Source organism: Zootoca vivipara, chromosome 2 (genome assembly GCF_965207765.1).
Source record: "Zootoca vivipara chromosome 2, rZooViv2.hap1.1, whole genome shotgun sequence".
Classification (NCBI taxonomy): domain Eukaryota; kingdom Metazoa; phylum Chordata; class Lepidosauria; order Squamata; family Lacertidae; genus Zootoca; species Zootoca vivipara.
The window spans coordinates 121,977,389-122,000,419 of NC_142584.1; the positions used below are offsets into that span (position 1 = coordinate 121,977,389).

Sequence of the window (23,031 nt, forward strand, 5' to 3'; positions counted from 1 at the left end):
AAGCAACAAAAAGGGCTTTTATGGGTATGTCCGTAGCAAAAGGAAAAACAAGGAAACAGTGGGGTCACTCAGAGGAGAAGATGGTGAAATGCAAACAGGGGACAGAGAAAGGGCAGAACTCCTCAATGCCTTCTTTGCCTCAGTCTTCTCCAAGAAAGAAAACAACGCCCGACCTGAAGAATATGGAGCAGATGATTCAGCAGGGGAAACACAGCCCAGAATAAGTAAGGAGGTAGTACAAGAATACTTGGCTAGTTTAGATGTATTCAAGTCTCCAGGGCCAGATGAACTACATCCAAGAGTATTAAAAGAACTGGCAGAGGTGATTTCAGAACCACTGGCAATAATCTTTGAAAATTCCTGGAGAACAGGCGAAGTTCCAGCAGACTGGAGGAGGGCAAATGTTGTCCCTATTTTCAAAAAGGGGAAAAGAGAGGACCCAAACAATTACCGCCCAGTCAGCCTGACATCAATACCAGGAAAGATTCTAGAGCAGATCATTAAGCAAACAGTCTGTGAGCACCTAGAAAGAAACTCTGTGATCACTAAAAGTCAGCATGGGTTCCTGAAAAATAAGTCATGTCAGACTAATCTGATCTCATTTTTTGACAGAATTACAAGCCTGGTAGATGAAGGGAACGCTGTGGATGTAGCCTATCTTGATTTCAGCAAGGCCTTTGACAAGGTGCCCCATGATATTCTTGTAAAGAAGCTGGTAAAATGTGGGCTAGACAATGCTACCATTCAGTGGATTTGTAGCTGGATTACTGACCGAACCCAAAGGGTGCTCATCAATGGCTCCTCCTCATCCTGGAGAGTAGTGACTAGTGGGGTGCCACAGGGTTCTGTCTTGGGCCCAGTCTTGTTCAACATCTTTATCAATGACTTGGATGATGGGCTTGAGGGAATCCTGAGCAAGTTTGCAGATGACACCAAGTTGGGAGGGGTGGCTAACACCCCAGAGGACAGGATCACACTTCAGAATGACCTTAACAGATTAGACAACTGGGCCAAAGCAAACAAGATGAATTTTAACAAGGAGAAATGTAAAGTACTACACTTGGGCAAAAAAAATGAAAGGCACAGATACAGGATGGGAGACACCTGGCTTGAGAGCAGTACATGTGAAAAGGATCTAGGAGTTTTGGTTGACCACAAACTTGACATGAGTCAGCAGTGTGATGCAGCAGCTAAAAAAGCCAATGCAATTCTGGGCTGCATCAATAGGAGTATAGCATCTAGATCAAGGGAAGTAATAGTACCACTGTATTCTGCTCTGGTCAGACCTCACCTGGAGTATTGTGTCCAGTTCTGGGCACCACAGTTCAAGAAGGATACTGATAAGCTGGAACGTGTCCAGAAGAGGGCAACCAAAATGGTCAAAGGCCTGGAAACGATGCCTTATGAGGAACGGCTTAGGGAGCTGGGTATGTTTAGCCTGGAGAAGAGAAGGTTAAGGGGTGATATGATAACCATGTTCAAATATATAAAAGGATGTCATATAAAGGAGGGAGAAAGGTTGTTTTCTGCTGCTCCAGAGAAGCGGACACGGAGCAACGGATTCAAACTACAAGAAAGAAAATTCCACCTAAACATTAGGAAGAACTTCCTGACAGTAAGAGCTGTTCGGCAGTGGAATTTGCTGCCAAGGAGTGTGGTGGAGTCTCCTTCTTTGGAGGTCTTTAAGCAGAGGCTTGACAGCCATCTGTCAGGAATGCTTTGATGGTGTTTCCTGCTTGGCAGGGGGTTGGACTGGATGGCCCTTGTGGTCTCTTCCAACTCTATGATTCTATGATTCTATGATTCTATGAAATATCAATTAAAACCATACAACTGAAATACATACATACAATAAAAATCTGTAATCAAAACTAATTATACATTACTAACAAAAATTTAAATCAATTAAAGGTAAAGGTAAAGGGACCCCTGACCATTAGGTCCAGTCGTGACCGACTCTGGGGTTGCGCGCTCATCTCGCATTATTGGCCAAGGGAGCCGGCGTACAGCTTCCAGGTCATGTGGCCAGCATGACAAAGCCGCTTCTGGCGAACCAGAGCAGCGCACAGAAACGCTGTTTACCTTCCCGCTGTAGCGGTTCCTATTTATCTACTTGCATTCTGACGTGCTTTCGAACTGCTAGGTTGGCAGGAGCTGGGACCAAGCAACAGGAGCTCACCCCGTCACAGGGATTCGAACCACCGACCTTCTGATCAGCAAGCCCTAGGCTCAGTGGTTTAACCACAGCGCCACCTGGTTACTAACAAAAATTTAAATCAATTACCTAACTCAAATACCTTAAGTATAAGTTATATAGTAACTTCTACTAATTCCAAATAATTCCTACTTTTATTTAACTCCCCCTGTCCTCCTCCCAGGTTAATTTTAACTCACTATTGTAATGTATTCTTTTATTTTTCATCTTGGGATCTTTACAGAACATTGGAAGTAAATCCAAGCTTTGTTAGATAGTCTCCAAATTTTTCCCAATTGTTTTTGAATTTTTGAATGCTTCCCCCTCTAATTGAATTTGTTAATTTGGCCAATTCAATATAGCTTAGTACTTTTTCTTGCAATTCTCTAATAGTAGGAGTTTCCTCCTTTTTCCAATTTTTAGCAATTAAAATTCTCGCCGCTGCTACAGCATAAAGGAAGAACTTTTCATCTTGTTTACTTATATCTTCTCCTACCATTCCCAGTAGAAAAGACTCCGGGGCTTTTTAATGTTATATTTAAAATTTTTTTTTCAATTCTTCTAATATATATATTTTTTAAAAATTTTAAAAATACTTTATTTCAAATTCTTAAAATTTACATAATACAAAAAACATACAGAAAACACAAAAAGAAACTGAGGAAAAAAAACCAAATAATCTATAAACAATATACATGAACCAAAACTCAAATTCAAACATAGACCAAACCAGACATACAAAAATCATAATAACCAAACATAATAACCAGAAATAATGTGTATAAATATATATGTACCTACATGCATATATATACTAACTCAAAAAGCTAACTGATTCCCAAATAACTCGCGCATTACACATCAAGCATAATGCGGAAAAGAAAACAACCCCCCCCCCCCAAAAAAAAACACAGAGGGTGATACGAAAACCAGAAAGTCAGGAAAAAAAAAAGAGGACGAAACAAAAACCGAAATACTTCCAATTGTCTGCGTACTGATACCTTGTGTTGTAATCTTTTCTTTACTTGTTTTACTCCAACTTTCGCCCCCGGCCACTTCCGGGTAGATTTACCTACTTTAACCTGAAATGTGTTGTCTATTTGTACAGATTTTAATTTAAGCAAATCACCAACTCCGATTTTAAACCTTCCTTTGTTAGATATTCCTCTAGTAATTTCCATTCCCTTTGGATTTTTTGATTTGGGGTGTTTCTTATGTAAGCTGTCATCTTTGCTAAATTCATATACTCTATTAATTTACTTTGCCAATCCCATAATGTCGGTATCTCTTCCCCTTTCCATCTCTGTGCTATAAGAATCCTTGCTGCTACCACCGCGTACAATAAGATGTTCTTCCTGTCACTGGGTATACCCTCGGGTATCATGCTTAACAGGAACAGCTCTGGGGTCTTTCCAAATGTGCACTTTAGCATCCTCTTTAGCTTCTCATAAATCATATTCCAGAACCCTTGAATTTTGTTGCACTGCCACCAGCAGTGCATATACGATCCTACTTGCACATGGCACTTCCAGCACTTATCTGAGCCTTTTTAATAAATCTTTACTAATTTTTCTGGCGTTAGGTGCCACCTATATACCATCTTCAGGATATTTTCCTTTATCGCTGTGCAGGCTGTAAATCTTATACTTTCTGTCCATAATTTCTCCCACTGTGTACAATCAATAACCCTGTCAAAATCCTGTGCCCACTTTACCATCACAACTTTGACTATCTCATCTTTTAGATTCCATTCCAACAGGAATTTATATAATGCTGCCAATTGTCTTCCCCCACCTTCAATTAACATCTCTTGTAATTTTGATCTTTTTTCTTGGAAGCCAATTCCCTTATGTTTCATAAACAGACTTTGAATTTGATTGTACTGCAGCCAGCTTGCACAGTGATTCTTAATTTCCTCATATGATTTCAAGATATATTGATTGCCTATCACTTTTATCAGGTCTTGATATGTTAACCATCTATCTTTATTTCCTCCCCCCCCCCCGGGCCGTCATCTCGAGGGGCGATGCCCACCACGGTGTCTTCGGTTCTAATAATTTCCTATACTCCAACCATACTCTAAATATTGAATTTTTAATCACATGATCTGAAAATTCCTTATGGATCTTTTCATTTTCTTGTAAGAGATACGCATGCCAGCCAAGAGAGTTCCTGAAACCTTCTAAATCTAATACTTCTCTATTCTCTAATATAATCCATTCTTTTAGCCAGCACAGATTTGCTGCGGCGTAGTACAGTTTTAAATCCGGTACACCCCAACCTCCTCTCTCTTTGCTATCTGTTAGGATTTTAAATTGGATTCTAGGTTTCTTTTTACCCCATATAAATCTACTTAAGTCTCGTCTCCAATTAACAAAAATCTCGTTTTTCCCAATAATCGGTAACATCTGAAACAAGAATAGAATTTTTGGCAATATCATCATTTTTATAGTCGATATTCTTCCCGTTATTGATAGATGTAAATTATCCCATTTCTCTAAATCCCTTCTAATTTCCTTCCACATCCTTCCATAATTATCCTGATATAAATTTACATTATTTTTTGTCACTATTATTCCCAAATACTTTACCTTTTTTACCACCTCCCAACCCGTGGCCGATTCTAATTTCTTCGCTTCATTTTCCCTCATGTTTTTAACAATCATTTTTGTTTTCCCTTTATTAACCCTAAATCCTGCTATCTCTCCATAACTTTCTAGTTTTGATTTCAGCCTTCCCACGGAATCTACTGGTTCCTCCAATATTATCAAAATATCGTCCGCAAAGGCCTTAAGTTTGATTTCACTCTTCCTAGCCTTTAATCCTCTAATATTTCTATCATCTTTAATTTCTCCTATCAGGCACTCTATTGATAAAATAAAAAGGAGGGGGGACAAAGGGCATCCCTGCCTCGTTCCTTTTTTGATTTCAAATTCTTCTGTGACTTCGCCGTTTATTATTAATCTTGCTGATTGCTCCTTGTATATCGCATTTATTGCCCTTAAATAATTCCCCTCTATCCCAATCTCCTCCATTTTTTCCCCATAAATTTCCAGATCAGATTATCAAACGCTTTCTCAGCGTCAAGGAAAATAAAAGCAACTTTTTTACTCGGATTCCAATCCAAAAACTCGATCGCATCCAAAAGTATTCTCATGTTATTACACATTTTTCATTTGGGCAAAAAACCTTGCTGTTCGACACCCAATATCCTATTCAATACTTTCTTTAGTCTATCTGCCAGAATCAACACAAAAATTTTGTAATCCGAATTCAAGAGGGATATGGGTCTATAATTTCCAACTTCTTCTTTCTTATTATTATCTTTTGGGATTAATACAATGAATGCTTGTTGCCAGGATTTAGGAAATATTCCTTTTTCCAAAATTTCATTAGCGAGTTTTTGATATATCTCAATTATTTCGTCCTTAAAATTTTTATAATGTTGACCTGCTAATCCATCCATCCCGGGAGACTTTCCTTGTTTTAATTTACTAATTACGCCAGATATTTCTTCCTTTAATATTGGGTTACTTAACTCTTTTTTCTCTTCATCTTTTAATTTGGTCAAATTTAAATTTCTAAAATAATTTTTTAATTTTCTCTCATTTATATCTTCCTCTTTATATAGATTTTTATAATATTTCCAAAAACATTTTTGAATATCTTCCCCTTTTATCCAATTTTTCTCCCCCTCCCTAATATTTGTGATTAGACTGTTTTCCTGTTTTTTCCTCAATTGCCATGACAAAAGGCGTCCGGCTTTCCCTCCTAATTCAAACTGTCTTTGCTTTGCCCACTTTATCTTCTTTTCAATTTCATTCCCAATCACCATTGACAGACTATTCTGTAAAATTTGAATCTGATTTGCTATTTTCGTCTCCTTTGGGTTTCCCCCCAATTCTTTCTCTTTTTCTTCTATTTCCTTTTCTATATTTTTAATTTTTTCCCTTCTCTCTCTGTTAATTCTACTTTTCTGTTGAATATACAAGCCCCTCACAAAAGCTTTACTCGCCTCCCAAACTGTTGTAATATCCATGTCCTCCCTCATATTTATTTGGAAAAATTCCGTCAATAATTTTTTCACCTTTGCGACGAACACCTCATCATTTAGTAGCCCTTCATCCATTCGCCACCTACCCTTTCTTCTTTCTTTCTCTTTCAGACTTACCATCACTGGGTTATGGTCGCTAATTGATTTTGGTAAGATTTCACTCTTTGTTAATTTTAGCATCAGATTTGTTGATAGCCACATCATATCCAGTCTGGCTGCTGACTTTTGAAGACCTGAGTAATGAGTGAATTTCTTTTCCTTAGGATTACTTATTCTCCAGCTATCCTTTAGCTCAAATTCATCTATTAAATCCCTAAAGTCTCTTGGTAACTCTCCATTACTCTTTCTCTCTTTATTCGTTCTATCCAGTTTCGCATTCCAGACCCCATTAAAGTCCCCCGTTAATATAATTTCCTCCCCTTCTATTAACTTGCCCATTTGGTCTTTCAACTTTTTATAAAATCCTGATTTGCAACCGTTAGGTGCATAGATGTTAATCACTATCACGTTACCTTGTACCTACCATTCTTCCTTCTTCATCCTGGAGGATCTTCTCTGACTTAATATTTCTCCTTACATAAGTGGCTACCCCCCTCTTCTTTTTCTCATCCAACGCTGTGTGTACCTCTCCCAACCTTTTATTGTCTAGAACTCTCTTATGTCTACTAGCTACATGCGTCTCTTGAAGGCAGATCACATCCCAAATACCTTTTTTTAGAATGTGTTCTACCTTATTCCTCTTCAATTTATTGTTCAGCCCGTTCACATTCCATGAGATCACCTTTAAATTCATCACTTTAATATCACACTTTAATATTTCAAACTAACCAAAACCAAAGGAAAAAGATATTTACTCTTTACACTTAGTCAGAAATAGGCAAGGATAAAAATAGCAAAGAGACTTATTATAACGTTAAATTATATCGCCGAGTTCTTCTGATAATTTCTGAACCAAGACCACCCCTTTAAATGTCTACCAATGTCTAGGGTAGAGCTTAAACAGCAAAACCAAAAAAAACGAAAAAGAAAAGCTTCACAGACTCAAAACATAAGGGGGGGTATACAACCGAATTCTTGCCCCCTCCCTCTTCTATTGTTCTATTTGCCCTTCTTCAGTATTGCTCTCACCCTCCTCCCCTCCTATTTCGTTCTTAAGCCTTCTACTATACCTCTCCGCCGCCTCAGCTGATTTTATTGTCTTCCTTCTTTCCTTATAAAAAAGGTTACACCCTCAGGGTACTCCCAGGTATACCAAATACCCCTCCTCCTCAAAGCATCTGTTAAACTTTTATAATTTTGTCTTTTTAATCTAAATCTTTTCGGGATTTCTTTGTAGATAGCTATTACTTTCCCATCTATCACAAGTTCCTCTTTCTTCTTCTTTTGTAGAATCTTGTCTTTCAGTAATGATGAGTTCATGTGGACCATGCAGTCTCCCGTCAATTTTTTCTTTTTATCCATCCTCACTCTGTAGATTTTGTCCACATCCATCCATAAGTCCTCTTCTTTTACTTTAAGCCACGCAGCCAGTTCCTTCACCAGCCTTTCTTCAATCTGCTCATTTTGGACCTCTGGGACGCCTCTCATTCGGAGAATCAGAGCCCTTTGCCTCATCTCAATTAGTGCTATCTGGTCCTCTAGTTCTTCACATCTTTTTCTCCAATTCCTTTGGTCATCCTCCTCCTTATTTTGCAGCCTTCTCAATTCTTTGGTCTCCTGCACCACTTTCTTGATAGCCTCCTCCTGTTTGTTTACTCTCAGATTTGTTTCATTTACAGCTTTATCCAGCTCTTTATTTTTGGTGCTTAACTCCGCTATTTGTCCAGACATTTCTGTAATCATTTTGGAGTTCTGTTCTAAATTGGATTCGACAGATTCCATTTTGGACTCAACGGCGTCTAATTTATCGCACAGGGATTTGTTCATCTCCGAAATAAGTTCTTTAATGTCTGCTAAGGCGTCATTGTCAGGAGATGATGATTGTCTCCTCGCTTGGCTTGCTGCTGTCGTTGTTGTCTGGGCTTTATTTTTGTTCATCTTGCTAGACTGGTGACCTCCTGTTCTCGTGGATGCTCTGATGTATTCTCTCTTGCTGGGAGTTCCCCCCTAAAGGGCTTAAAATAACATTAGTTTCCAGTCACTGGGCAGAGAGTAAAATTCCCCGGCTTTAAAGCACAGTTTTTGGAAGTGAGGGTTCCTCCCCTCCTCTAGATGTCGCTCTCAACCTCTTATTCCAGCTCCTCACTTCCTTCTTAATGGCAGAGGTGGGTATGTCGTCGCTGCTCACTTCCTTGGAGAAGGGGGAAGTTCACAAACAGGATGAGTCTGCTGAAATTATTCCTCCATTTTTTACAGGCTCCGCTCCAAAGTCAGGGAAATAAAATAAAATAGTCTCCTCCTCCCACACGCCAAACTTGCCTTGCTTTCAATCGCGCCTCCACTCGCCTGCTGCCTCCACAATCTTGTGCCGGCACCGGCTTGTTTTGGGCTTCGCTAAAATTTCCTCTGCTTGGCAACAGCCTGGTGAATGCTTCCCCTTAATTAAATGTTTATAAAAGTCTGTACAAAGTCTCTCCTTTACAAGTATTCTTTCTCAGTACCGCACGGCAACCCTCCGACCTTTCTTTCTGCTTACCGCCTCTCTCTTATTTCACCTCTCCCGCCTCTGTCGTATTCTCACCCCGTTAGCGGGCTTAGCGGACTTTCTCAAACTACTTCTTCTTCGGTCGAAGTGCCTCAGCACTTGCTGGTTGAGACCTCAAAAAAAAGCGTCTTGCCACAGAGCCGCTTGTGAGTTTTGCGCTCCGATTTCCTCCCCCCCCCCTTCCACCAAACTGCGGTGCCGGGAGGGTGGAGTTCAGCCTCTCGCGCCGCTTTTTTCCCCCCCTCCGCGATAGCCCCATGCTATCGCTCAAACCGAGGGGGGGGAATTTGACGCTACCCCCCCTCACGCTTTGCTCTTGGCCGCCGGGAGGTTCTCCAGTTGCGAGACTCCTCCGGACGCGTCTCGACACCAGCGCGCCTTGACCGGAAGTCGTTTACTTATATCTTCTCCTACCATTCCCAGTAGAAAAGACTGGGTGAAGATCTGTCGGTGAAGATCAACAAAATGTATAAGACCAAGGACATGTCATAAGGAAGTGGGATCCTTCACTCATATTTGGTGGCATTGTGAAAAAATAAAACCATTCTGGAACAAAATATTATAAGAATTGAAAAAAAATTTTTTAAAATATAACATTAAAATTTTTTTAAAAAAATTTCAATTCTTATAATATTTTGTTCCAGAATGGTTTTATTTTTTCACAATGCCACCAAATATGAGTGAAGGATCCCACTTCCTTATGACATGTCCTTGGTCTTATACATTTTGTTGATCTTCACCGACATCAAATACCATTTGTAAATCTTGATCATGTTGATCATGACATCTTGATCATGTTTTCTCAAATACCTTCAGACGCTGTAAACCTCCAAGTTGTTTCCCATAATCTTTCCCATTTTTCCATATGAATAGATTTTCCCAAGTCCATTGCCCATGGAACCTGGCCAGATGGGCGGGGTATAAATAATAAATTATCATCATCATCATCATCATTGTTTCCTTTACCATTTCATCATTTACTTCTCATTCCAAAAGTGTATTATACATTTAAGAGATAATTTTCTGATTATTTTGTAATAAATTTATATCTAATAAGGATGGTTCCTCTCTAAATCCTCCCCCCCCCTATCTTCATTAAATCTACTACAGATTTGGTGATATTGGAGCCATCCCTTTACATGTTTTTTAATAACTTCAAATTTTTAAACTTTAAATTCCCCCTGATTTTCTTCAATTAAATCTTTATATTCCCCCCACTTTCCATCCAAATTTAATTTCTTTATTGTTCTTATTTCTACTGGTGATAACCATTTTGGGGTTTGGGGTTCCAAGAGTCGTCTATGTTTCTCCCACACCTTTAATAATGATTTCTTAATAATATGTGTGTTGAATCCTTTATGTACTTTGATTTTCCCATCTTCCAAATAGGCGTGCCAGCCAAATTTATTCTCGAATCCCTCCAAATCCAGTAGCTTATGATTTTCTGCCTCGTGCCTTTCGAGATTCTGAATGGCTCTGTCAGGTCATTATTTATGATGATTTTCGCCTGCTGTTCTCTATATATTGCTCCCACACAGTTCATAAATATCTTTCCCATCCCCATTGCCTCCAGATTCTTTTTCATAAAACACCATGAGACGTTGTCCAAAGCCTTCTCGGCATCGATAAAAATTAAGGCTGCTTGTTTGTTAATTTTAACGTCTAAAAAGTCAATTATATTTAAGATATTTCTCATATGTTCTCATGGCTTGAACATACACCTCACCATTCTTAGTCAAATTACATTTCCCATTTCCAAACGTTATCTGGAAACCTTTGCTGTCCAAACTGGACACACTAAGCATCTTACAACTGAGTTGTGGAATATACAAAACTGTCTCCACAGTAGTATCCAGAGCTTCGTTGTTCACATTAAATTTTAAATTCGCAGAACATGCATCTTTAGCTTCAACACCATTGCCACCTGCAATTTCAATGTGAGATTCTGCAATATAGGTTGTTTTTTTTTTTTAAATCACTCTTGGTCACTTTATTTTGAAGTACATCTTTTTTTAGGTAGTTGCCACAGCAGCTGCTTGGGTCCTCTGCACAGACACTCTGGTGGCATGAGTCTTTGCAAGATGATCAGTGAACTCCTGATATGGTGACTTGGTGAACACAGTCTCTTTCCACAGATCAGGGGTAAGGTAACTATAGGTCTTTGAGATTGCATCAAAGGTGGCCTTGGCAAAGTTGCCCAAGGTAGCAGTGCAGCCCCTCGCTGATGTGTGACAGTCGTCAATACCAGCCATCATCAGCAATTTCTTGGGAACTGGGGCAGACACAATTCCAGTACCACGTGGCGCAGGGATGAGATGTACAAGTACGGAGCCACACCGACCTGTTACCTTGCAAGGTACAGTATGCGGCTTGCCGATCTTGTTTCCCCAGTAGCCTCTCCCAGTAGCACAATGGACAGCTTTGCAAGAATGATGGCCCCACGGGTGGCAGTGGCAACTTCCTTGGAGCACTTGACCCCAAGACCAACATGACCAATCACCACAAAGGCCTTGAACCTGGTGTGCTGACCAGCCCGGGTTTGTTTCTGAACTGGCATGATCTTCAAAACCTCATCCTTCAGGGATGAGCCCAGGAAAAAGTCAATGATTTCAGACTCCTTGATTAGAAGGGAGAAAAGGTAAATCTCCTCCAGAGACTTGATTTTCATGTCCTTTACTAGGCGACCAAGTTTGGTGACTGGAATCCATTCTTTGTCTTCAGCTTTGCCCCGAGCTCCATGCCCTTGGCCACGTCCCCTGCCACGGCCTCTCCCACGCCCTCGGCCTCCACTGCCAAAGCCTCCTCAGAAGCCTCCCCTGGCAGCAGCTCCCCCACCTGCAGCTGCTCCAGCTCCTCCTGCCCCCCCCCCGCAGCACCGGCGTCGTCCGCCATTTGGTGTTCTCGACTAGAAGCATTCTGCAATATAGTTAATGTCATTAAAATATTCCCTTTTATATGAGAAATGGCTGGAAACTCCTGAATTTCAAATCACTTATTACATTGATTTTCACGATTATGAACAGTCAAATTCTTTTCTTATAGTAGCAAAGTGCATTCAGATCTCCCCTTCTTTTCCTTACCTTGTTTATAAGGAAGGGGTTTCTTTGCCTTTGGAGCCTTACACTTCCTTGCACTGTGGCCTTCTTTGTTACAATTAAAGCACACAATTTTCCTGGGTGTGTCTCTGGCCTTTGCAATCTGTTTAGACGCATAATTAGTGTCTCCATACATGTGCTCTAAATCTTTTAAGATTTGAGACGCATCATCTCCTGCAGTCAATCATGGATAACTGCTCATCATGGAGCCCGTCTAAAATGATGATTCTGGCTTTACTATTCTTCAGCATCCATGCTCTGATCTGATGGATCTTAAACCATATATCCAGACTCACAACTGCTAGCTGTGAGCACCAATAAACAGATGAAATTCAGCTTCAGAGATTTTGAAGTCATTCTTCTTTTATTTTAATAATCTAAACAAATATAGCTATAATACACAGACTGTGTGAGTTTAACAGTAATAAGAACGCATCTTTACCTCAGAACACACACTCCAGAACTGACAGGAAGAACAGTTACCAAGGAAGGCTCCTCCCCCTTCTCGCTCCACTGAGTCAGGATATTGACAGAAAAGGAGGGATGAAAATACTAACATGATCTTGGCTAAACCCTCTTCACTTGAGTCAGTTGGCTTACGATTTTCAATACAGTGGTACCTCGGGTTACAAACACCTTGGGTTACAAACACTTCGGGTTACAGACTCCGTTAACCCGGAGGTCGTACCTCAGGTTAAGCAATTTACCTCAGGATGGGAACAGAAATCGTGCAGCAGCAGGAGGCCCCCATTAGCCAAAGTGGTACCTCAGGTTAAGAACGGTCTCAGGTTAACAACAGAACTCCAGAACGAATTATGGTAAGCGCCTTTCCTTCTGCATCTCCAGCTCTCTCCATGCAATGCAAGGCTGAGAGATGGAGGTCCAACCCCAAGAACATTCTCCTACCTGAGCACTCCTTCAGCCGACCACAACCAACAAGTCTTCTCACTGGACTTATATATGGGTCTCCCAAAATGGTTAACATGCACCTCCTGAGGCCAAAGCGACTGTCCAGGTGATTAGGTTCGGAACCTGACGTACCACTGTAGCTTCCAAGATTTCTCTTGCATCTAGAAGCGCTATTAAATGTTGCTTCCAGTGCACAAAATTGTATTCATTTAACTTAGGACCCTGATGAATAGTGGGCAGGTTCGTGGACATAGAGCAGCTGCCTTTCCTGTGAGAAACCACTTTTTATAAAAAGTAAACCCCACTGTTCAAGCGTCTTCTGAGATAATGCTGTTTCATTAACGCTGATTAAGGGATATGAAAGGCTGATGATGCATTACAATTATTTAATATGATTTCATTTGCCTTTCTTAAAAATCTGGACCATGTGGAAAAGAGGAGAGATTGCACAAGATGTTAAAATAAGAGCAGATGTTGATTGATGTGTATAATATTCCTTTCTTCTCTTTGTAGATAAAAAATGGGATTTCCTCCCCCCTTCGCCCTCCAAAGAAGACAAAGGCAGTCAGAATTCTGGGGGCCATGTTCAATGTGAATAACGAAGAAACCATTTAAATGAATTTAGTGTGGAAAGAGAAAAAATTTGAAAGTATGGAGTATGGGAAGAGCTTCAATGATAGTGGAACACTAAGAAAACATCAGCAGATTCACACAGGGGGCAAACCATTTGAATGTATGGAGTGTGGAAAGACCTTCAGTCAGAGTGGACACCTTAGATACCATCAACGGTCTCATACAGGGGAGAAACCATTTAAATGCATGGAGTGTGGAAAGAGCTTCAGTCAGAGTGGAGACCTTAGAATTCATCAACGGACTCACACTGGTGAGAAACCATTTAAATGCATGGAGTGTGGAAAGAGCTTCAGTCAGAGTGGAGACCTTAGAATTCATCAACGGACTCACACTGGTGAGAAACCATTTAAATGCATGGAGTGTGGAAAGAGCTTCAGTCAGAGTGGAGACCTTAGAATTCATCAACGGACTCACACTGGTGAAAAACCATTTAAATGCATGGAATGTGGAAAGAGCTTCACTGACAGTGGAACACTTAGAAAACATCAATGGACTCACACAGGAGAGAAACCATTTGAATGTATGGAGTGTGGAAAGGGCTTCACTTCTAATCAAGTACTTATGATTCATCAACGGACTCACACAGGAGAGAAACCGTTTAAATGCATGGAGTGTGGAAAGAGCTTCAGTCAGAAAGGACACCTTAGAATTCATCAACAGAGTCACACAGGAGAGAAACCATTTGAATGCATGGAGTGTGGAAAGAGTTTCAGTCAGAGTGGAACACTAAGAAGACATCAACGGACTCACACAGGGGAGAAACCATTTAAATGCATGGAGTGTGGGAAGAGCTTCAATGATAGTGGATCACTTAGAATTCATCAACGGACTCACACTGGTGAGAAACCATTTAAATGCATGGAGTGTGGAAAGAGCTTCACTGATAGTGGATCACTTAGAATTCATCAACGGACTCACACTGGTGAGAAACCATTTAAATGCATGGAGTGTGGAAAGAGCTTCACTATTATTGGAAACCTTAGAAGACATCAACAGACTCACACTGGTGAGAAACCATTTAAATGTATGGAGTGCGGAAAGAGCTACAGTCAGAAAGGACACCTTAGTATTCATCAACAGAGTCACACAGGAGAGAAACCATTTGAATGCATGGAGTGTGGAAAGAGCTACAGTCATAGTGGGGGCCTTAGAACCCATCAACGGACTCACACTGGTGAGAAACCATTTAAATGCATGGAGTGTGGAAAGAGCTTCACTATTGTTGGAAACCTTAGAAGACACCAACGGGCACACAGTGGGGGGAAACCATTTAAGTGCATGGAGTGTGGAAAGAGCTTCAGTCAGAGTGGAGACCTTAGAATTCATCAACGGACTCACACTGGTAAGAAACCATTTAAATGTATGGAGTGTGGAAAGAGCTTCAGTCAGAGTGGAAACCTTAGAATTCATCAACGGAGTCACACTGGGGAGAAACCATTTCAATGCATGGAGTGTGGAAAGAGCTTCAGTCAGAGTGGACTTCTTACAAAACACCACCAAACTCATAAAGGGGAGAAACCATATACCGGTAAGTGCTAGGGAAGAGGATAGAGGTTGAGTTGTGGTGGAAGTCTTACAAACCACCAAGTCTTAGAGACTCCCATGGGCCAGAGCTATAAGAGTGGAAACTCTATAGGCCATCAATTACTTCAAAGAAGAGAAATGGTTCAACAGAAGGAATGTGGAATCTACTTTGGTTATTATAGAATGCTTTTCCAAAACATCTACCGACTTCCATGGGGTGGAACGATTTAGAGTATAGAACCTGTTTCTCTCCGAATTGACAGGAAATGCATCTTAAAGGCATGCAGCGTATGTGAGCTTCTGTTGTTTGTATGTAACATTGTCTAGACATGTCTTTAAAGTAATGAAGGTAACATTTCACAATAGTTAGCATAATATAATATTTCATGTATTGCTAGATATTGTGTTTAGATGTATTTGGTGGCAGGAGAAATAAAAGGGGTGTTTAGTGGCATAAGCAGGAAAGGCTCTGTTCCTAGCTGCATGTCTTGCATGAGGAGGGAAGGGGGCACAGGGAAGAAGGGGCCGTACCAGAGCATCTCAAAGGTGACACAAGTGTGTGTAGGATGCTGTCCCCAAAATGACACAGGGGAGAAACAATATGGATGAGTATAAGGTGGAAGGAGGTTCAGGCAGGTCCCAAAGCGAGAGTGCTAAGGGTCAACTTCCTCCAAATCCACCAGCTGCCCCAAAGCAGGAGCCCCCTCTGGGCCCAGAGGGTGGAAAGCCTCCCTCCACTTCCCCCCCCCCGAAGAGGAAGGTGCCCCAAAACAAAACGGAAATATTGATAGTTAACAACTCCACAGACATCTTTTTAATATCTTCATGCGCCCCCTCGCCCAGATTGTCCAGAGTTTTGGGCTGGGTTGTCATCAATATGCTGCTGACACCCAGATTTATCTGTTGATGGATGGCCACATCCTGCCTCAGCCCCGGACACACTGACCAAGTGCTTGGAAGCTGTGGCTGGATGGCTATGTGGGAATCGGCTGAAGCTAAATCCTTCGAAGACAGAGGTCCTCTGGCTGGGTCGGGATGACATGGGGCGGGGGGGCCAACTTCCATCTTTCGCTGGGGCTCAATTAGTGTCAGCCCCTTCTGTCAAGAGCTTGGGTGTAACCTTGGATGCCTCCCTTTCCATGGAGGCACAGGTTGCAACCACACCCAAGGTGGCATTTTTCCATCTCCGCCGCATTAAGCAGTTGGTCCCCTACCTCTCTCGCCCTGATCTGGCCAAAGTGATCCATGAGATGGTCACCTCTAGGCTTGATTATTGTAACTCTCTCTATGCGGGGCTGCCCTTGAAACTGACCCAGAAACTCCAGCGGGTGCAGAATGCCGCGGCGAGGCTCCTTACGGGGTCCCGGCCGCGGGATCACATTCATCCAGTGCTTTACCAGCTGCACTGGCTCCCAGTGGAGTACAGGATCAGGTTTAAGGTGCTGGTTTTGACCTTTAAGGCCTTATGCAGCTTAGGACTCTCGTACCTACGGGACCGCCTCTCCCGATATGCCCCACGGAGGACCTTAAGGTCCACAAATAATAACATCCCGAGTCACAAGACAGTTAGGCTGGCCTTGACCAGGACCAGGGCCTTCTCAGTACTGGCCCCAACCTGGTGGAACGCTCTGTCTCAGGAGACTAGGGCCCTGCAGGATTTGTCATCTTTTCGTAGGAGCCCCCTCTGCAAGACAGAGCTGTTCCGCTTGGCCTTAGGACTGACGCAGTCTGACCCCGGGGTTACCCTCCCCTAAGGTTTTATCTTATAATGGTTTTATCTTACTTGTAGATTTTTAATTTTAAAATTGAATTTTAACATTGTATTAATTTGCATTTCAATTGAATTGTTTCTTTTATGCTTGCCTCGATATTTTTGTTGTTAGCCGTCCTGAGCCCGGTCTTGACTGGGAAGGGCAGGGTAGAAATAAAATTATTATTATTATTTCTCTTATCGACAAATGAGCAGGAGACTTTACAATTGGGTTTTGTGCCTAAGCCATTTTACAATGCTTTTTGGATGAGAGTTGATTTGTTTAAACCTATCCATAATATTAAACTTCGGGATCTGTTTGGTACTAATCCTATATAATAAAGTCCAAGTGTCTCTGCGTCCAGTCTGTGTGTCCGTGGGATTGTGCTACTGCGCATGTGCCCCACGGACAGCCATTGGGACTTTCTTCAGCCGTTTGCCAAGGACTCACCTGCTTATCTTCAGGATACCACCCATTTCATTAGGTTAATAGAGCATACATAGAATCATAGAGTCATAGAGTTGGAAGAGACCACAAGGGTCATCCAGTCCAACCCCCTGCCAAGCAGAAAACACCATCAAAGCATTCTTGACATATGCCTGTCAAGCCTCTGCTTAAAGACCTCCAAAGAAGGAGACTCCACCACACTCCTTGGTAGCAAATTCCACTGCCGAACAGCTCTTACTGTCACTGAATCCACAGTCCTTGCGTCTTTGGATATTGCCTCATTAGACACAAATGTACCATTGGATGAGGCACGAGCTATCATCAGTAAGTTATTAGGGACACAATCTGACCCCCATCCGCCCACTGATTTTCTGTTGGACTTACGAGATGTTGTGTTTGAGCAAAATTATTTCCATTTTTTGGACACGTTTTATTTTCAAATTCAAGGGGTAGCTATGGGGTCACCTATAGCGCCATCCGTAGCTAATATTTTTAAGGGTGCCTTTGAAAAGTCACATATTTTGGGTAACAATCCCTTTGCCAAGGCAATGTTGTTTGATTGCAGATTTATTGATGACCTGTTCTTTTTCTGTTTGAAAATGAGACTGAGTTTATTGGTTTCACTAATTAGTTAAATTCGTTGCATTCTTCCTTATCTTTCTCTGGCCACCACAGCACCACACCATGTGTGTTTTGGGATGGGGAGGTCTTTAAACATAGTGGACAATTAGTGGTGAGGCCCCACCAAAAGCCTACGGACGGCAATTCACTTTTGCACTACTCCTCATTCCACCCTAAACGTCTTAAAGACAACTTAAAGCAAAGAATGCTTTGATGGTGTTTCCTGCTTGGCAGGGGGTTGGACTGGATGGCCCTTGTGGTCTCTTCCAACTCTATGATTCTATGTCAAGAATGCTTTGATGGTGTTTCCTGCTCGGCAGGGGGTTGGACTGGATGGCCCTTGCAGTCTCTTCCAACTCTATGATTCTATGATTCTATGTCAAGAGCTGTTCTGCTTGGCCTTAGGACTGACGCATTCTGACCCCGGGGTTACTCTCCCCTTAAGGTTTTATCTTACAATGGTTTTATCTTACTTGTAGATTTTTAATTTTAAAATTGAATTTTAACATTGTATTAATATGCATTTCAATTGAATTGTTTCTTTTATACTTGCGTTGATATTTTTGTTGTTAGTCACCCTGAGCCCGGTCTTGACTGGGAAGGGCAGGGTATAAAGAAAATTATTATTATTATTATTATTATTATTATTATTAATCTTATCGACAGATGAGCAGGAGACTTTACAATTGGGTTTTGTGCCTAAGCCATCTTACAATGCTTTTTGGATGAGAGTTGATTTGTTTAAACCTATCCATAATATTAAACTTTGGGATCTGTTTGGTACTAATCCTATATAATAAAGTCCAAGTGTCTCTGCGTCCAGTCCGTGTGTCAGTGGGATTGCGCTACTGCGCATGTGCCCCTCGGACAGCCGTTGGGACTTGGAGCGCAGAGACTTCGGACGGGATAAACCAGGACCGTGAGAGAGATTACATGCTTGCAAATACACAACCATACAACAACAAAAAGTGTGTGGCTTCCCCTTGCCTCTGCTGCGCTACGGAAGGATCCTCCTGGTTTCTTCTCCGTTAGAGGGGAAGGAGAGGAGGCAGGCGTGTGCCAGCGATAGGGAAACTAGGTGGGTGTGGATAGAGAGAGAGCGTGAGCTGCGAGTGATGCGGCTGCTGGGCTGAAGGATCGTTTAGCCGTTACTGAGGGGCGGAAGCAGGAGAGCGGGTGGGCGGGCGCACCCGCGGGGGAAGGGGGAATTAGTCCCTGGAAGTGTGTGTGGATTTTTGGGGGGGTGGGGTTGGAAGGGCTGCTGCAACTGGGACCAGCGAGGGGAGAGATAAAGTCGCTCAGATTCGGGAAGAGGTAGACTCCACTGTGGGAGCAGGGCCGGGGCGGGGGAGTGCTAGAGTCCTGTCTAGTAAAGTTTTGTGGGATCAATTTCAATCTGTTACCTCCGAGGATGTGGACAGGCTGCTTCGACGAGTGAAACCAACCACCTGTCTCCTTGATCCTTGCCCATCCTGGCTTATAAAAGCTAGCCGGGAAGGGCTGGGCGATGGGCTTCGCGGGTTGGTAAATGCTTCTCTCCATGAAGGAGCCTTCCCAGACCCGCTGAAAGAGGCGGTTATTAAACCGCTTCTTAAAAAACCATCTTTAGATCCGGCCAATATGGCCAACTATCGCCCAGTCTCAAATCTTCCATTCTTGGGCAAGGTGATTGAGCGAGTGGTTGCCGAACAACTTCAGGCACGCCTGGAAGAAGCGGACCATTTGGATCCCTTCCAGTCAGGATTCAGGCCTCATCATGGGACTGAAACTGCCTTGGTCGCACTGGTCGATGATCTCCGGCGGGCTAGGGACAAAGGTAACAGCTGTTTCCTTGTTCTGCTGGATCTCTCAGCGGCTTTTGACACCATCGACCATAACATCCTTCTGGACCGTCTAGAGGGCTTGGGAGCTGGGGGCACTGTCATGCAGTGGTTCCGCTCCTTCCTCCTGGGCCGTGTTCAGAAAGTGGTGGTGGGGGATGAGTGTTCAGACCCCTGGGCTCTCACTTGTGGGGTGCCTCAGGGTTCTGTCCTCTCCCCCATGCTTTTTAACATCTATATGCAGCCGCTGGGAGAGATCATCAGGGGGTTTGGGCTGGGTGTCCATCAGTATGCTGATGATACCCAGCTCTACCTCTCTTTTAAATCAGAACCAGAGAAGGCGGTGAAGGTCCTGTGTGAGTGCTTGGAGGCGGTTGGAGGATGGATGGCGGCTAACAGATTGAGATTGAATCCTGACAAGACAGAAGTACTGTTTGTGGGGGACAGGAGGCGGGTGGGTGTGGAGGACTCCCTGGTCCTGAATGGGGTAACTGTGCCCCTGAAAGACCAGGTGCGCAGCCTGGGAGTCATCTTAGACTCACAGCTGTCCATGGAGGCACAGGTCAACTCTGTGTCCAAGGCAGCTGTTTATCAGCTCCATCTGGTACGCAGGCTGAGTCCCTACCTGCCCGCTGACTGTCTCTCCAGAGTGGCGCATGCTCTAGTTATCTCTCGCTTGGACTACTGCAATGCGCTCTACGTGGGGCTACCTTTGAAGGTGACCCGGAAACTACAACTAATCCAGAATACGGCAGCTAGACTGGTGACTGGGAGCGGCCACCGAGACCACATAACACCGGTCCTGAAAGACCTACATTGGCTCCCAGTACGTTTCCGAGCACAATTCAAAGTGTTGGTGTTGACCTTTAAAGCCCTAAATGGCCTCGGTCCGGTATACCTGAAGGAGCGTCTCCACCCCCATCGTACTGCCCGGACACTCAGGTCCAGCTCCGAGGGCCTTCTGGCGGTTCCCTCACTACGAGAAGCCAAGTTACAGGGAACCAGGCAGAGGGCCTTTTCGGTAGTGGCTCCCACCCTGTGGAATGCCCTCCCACTAGAGGTCAAAGAGAACAACAATTACCAGACCTTTAGAAGGCATCTCAAGGCAGCCCTGTTTAGGGAAGCTTTTAATGTTTGATGGATTTCTGTATTTTAATGTTTGATGGATTTTTGTATTTTAGAATTTCTGTTTTGTTGGAAGCCGCCCAGAGTGGCTGGGGGAACCCGGCCAGATGGGCGGGGTATAAATAATAAATTATTATTATTATTATTATTAGAAAGAAAGAGAAAGAGAGAGAGGAGTAGAAAAAAGAGGGTGGGAAATGGGGAGGGGGAGAGGAAGCTGAGGAGGCAGCTGGCTGGGGCGGGAGGAGGGGAAGGGACTGAGTGAGGGGCTGAAGTGGTGGCGGCGGGTGAGTCACTGGGGGGGGAACCCTGCTAATTAATTCTAGCACCCGTTAATTTAACGGGCTTCATGATACTAGTGACCATATAATACACCAGTTTAAGCCTAAATCTACGTTTGTCCCAATCAACTCCAATCCAGCTATTAATGTGTTTTATCAATTATTGTTGCGAGATCTTGAGCAGTTGGAACAGAAGGGGCTCAGAGCCAGGGATATTTAATCTAAGGCTCAGCAGCTTAGTCTACTCTAAAACATTTATCGCAGGATCAGAATATTGTGATAAAACCCGCTGACAAGGGGGGAGGGATTGTTATACAGGATTCCCATAATTACATTTCAGAGGCAAGAAGGTTGTTATCAGACGATAAATTTTATCGTCAGATTGGGAATGATCCTACGGACTCTATTACTACTATCTTAAAAACTATTGCACAACAAGCTTATAGTATGAGCTACATAAAGAAACAAGTTTTTGAATATTTAGTTCCCCCTCATCCTCGGATCCCTATCTTTTATTGTTTTCCTAAAATACATAAAAACATCCCTTCCCCTCCTGGGAGACATATTGTCTCAGCTAATTTGTTTTATATAGGATCTCCTATCCGGTCTGTTGATCCCGCGTTAGGAATGCTGTGCGGGAAGCACCCCTGGTTGAGCATTTTTAGCTAACAATCATTCAGACACGGATTTGCTTTATACTGTATTGTGGATTAATAGAAGGAAGGTGAACGCTGGCCGTGATTATGTAAAATTATTAAGACAAAAAGAATCACAATTTATTTTCATGTTTAAAACGCTTCACCCGGAAGGTTTGAACTCTGAGTTAGATTTTAATTGTTTCATTTGATCATACTACTTTCAGGAACTTGAGGTTGCATGTAACTTTAAAACTCCAATAGCCCTGATTGACTAGGGTGTTACCTGTGGTGGAACTGTATATCAGGGGTTCCCAAACTAAGGCCTGGGGGCCGGATGCGGCCCAATCGCCTTCTCAATCCGGCCCACTGACAGTCCGGGAATCAGCGTGTTTTTACATGAGTAGAATGTGTCCTTTTATTTAAAATGCATCTCTGGGTTATTTGTGGGGCCTGCCAGGTGTTTTTACATGAGTAGAATATGTGCTTTTATTTAAAATGCATCTCTGAGTTATTTGTGGGGCATAGGAATGTGTTCATTTCCTCCGAAAAAAATATAGTCCGGCCCCCCATGTGGACCAGCTCACGGCTGAAAAAGGTTGCTGACCCCTCCTCTATATTAAGCTTTCTATTCCCTGCTTTAGGCAGTAGGGGTTCCATATGTGTAAGACCCCTCTTCCGCAGATTATATTCTATCACTAAGGTATGTTTTGTTTTATCCTTGTATCTTTCTGTATCTTTCCAATACTTAGATAGGATGGAGTGTAGAGACTCGTGTTCACGCTTGCCATTGGCCTGAATTGAATGTATGATATAATGAACGATATATATTTATTATCATTTTTTGTAGTTAAATAACTGAAGAAGACCAAACTGAAACCGGAGGATTACCTTGGATCACTGTCTCGCATGTCAATCACCCATTTCCACCACCCTTCTGAGTGATCCCCCCTCCCCATCCCCACCCCTCCCCACCCCTTCTCTACATAAGTGCCTGGAAACTTCCATTTCACTGTATCTGAAGAAGTGTGCATGCACACAAAAGCTCATACCAAAATAAAAACTTAGTTGGTCTTTAAGGTGCTACTGAAGGATTTTTTTTTTATTTTACTTCGCATGTCATAGTTTATAAAGATTAAGCAGATTTCATCAGTTGGAATTGGTCGACGTGTTGCCCCCCCTTTTTGATTTATTGACCCAAGTCTGCAACACAAGGGTTGTTTTATTACACTTAGGCAGGAAGAACCACCTGCACAAAGAGAAGATGGGGGACAGCTGGCTTACTAGCAGTCCTGTTT

The 23,031-nt window shown here is 42.6% G+C and overlaps 2 protein-coding genes and 1 pseudogene across 3 annotated transcripts in view; 2 read left to right on the plus strand and 1 right to left on the minus strand.

Moving 5' to 3' along the window:
* LOC132591778 (uncharacterized) overlaps positions 1 to 23,031 on the plus strand; it is a 37,847-nt gene that overhangs the window by 4,936 nt on the left and 9,880 nt on the right. Inside the window, exon 1 of one of the 2 annotated variants that reach the window (XM_088664109.1) lies at positions 14,947 to 15,057. The exons of the other annotated variant lie outside the window; for it this stretch is intronic. The gene's annotated coding sequence lies outside the window, so the exon portion shown is untranslated. Of the gene's footprint in view, positions 1 to 14,946; positions 15,058 to 23,031 lie in introns of those variants that run through there. 2 annotated transcript variants of the gene reach the window in all.
* LOC132591662 (uncharacterized) lies at positions 1,546 to 17,152 on the plus strand. The gene is made up of 2 exons (XM_088664052.1): positions 1,546 to 6,397; positions 13,410 to 17,152. Exon 2 carries the CDS (start codon positions 13,512 to 13,514, stop codon positions 15,066 to 15,068), a length of 1,557 nt encoding a protein of 518 aa, XP_088520178.1. The 5' UTR covers positions 1,546 to 6,397; positions 13,410 to 13,511; the 3' UTR covers positions 15,069 to 17,152.
* LOC132591668 (small ribosomal subunit protein uS5 pseudogene) lies at positions 10,853 to 11,789 on the minus strand (annotated as a pseudogene).

Excerpts from the sequence above, each read along its gene's own strand:
- LOC132591662 (XM_088664052.1), top strand. The coding sequence starts at position 13,512 with ATGAATTTAGTGTGGAAAGAGAAAAAATTTGAAAGTATGGAGTATGGG.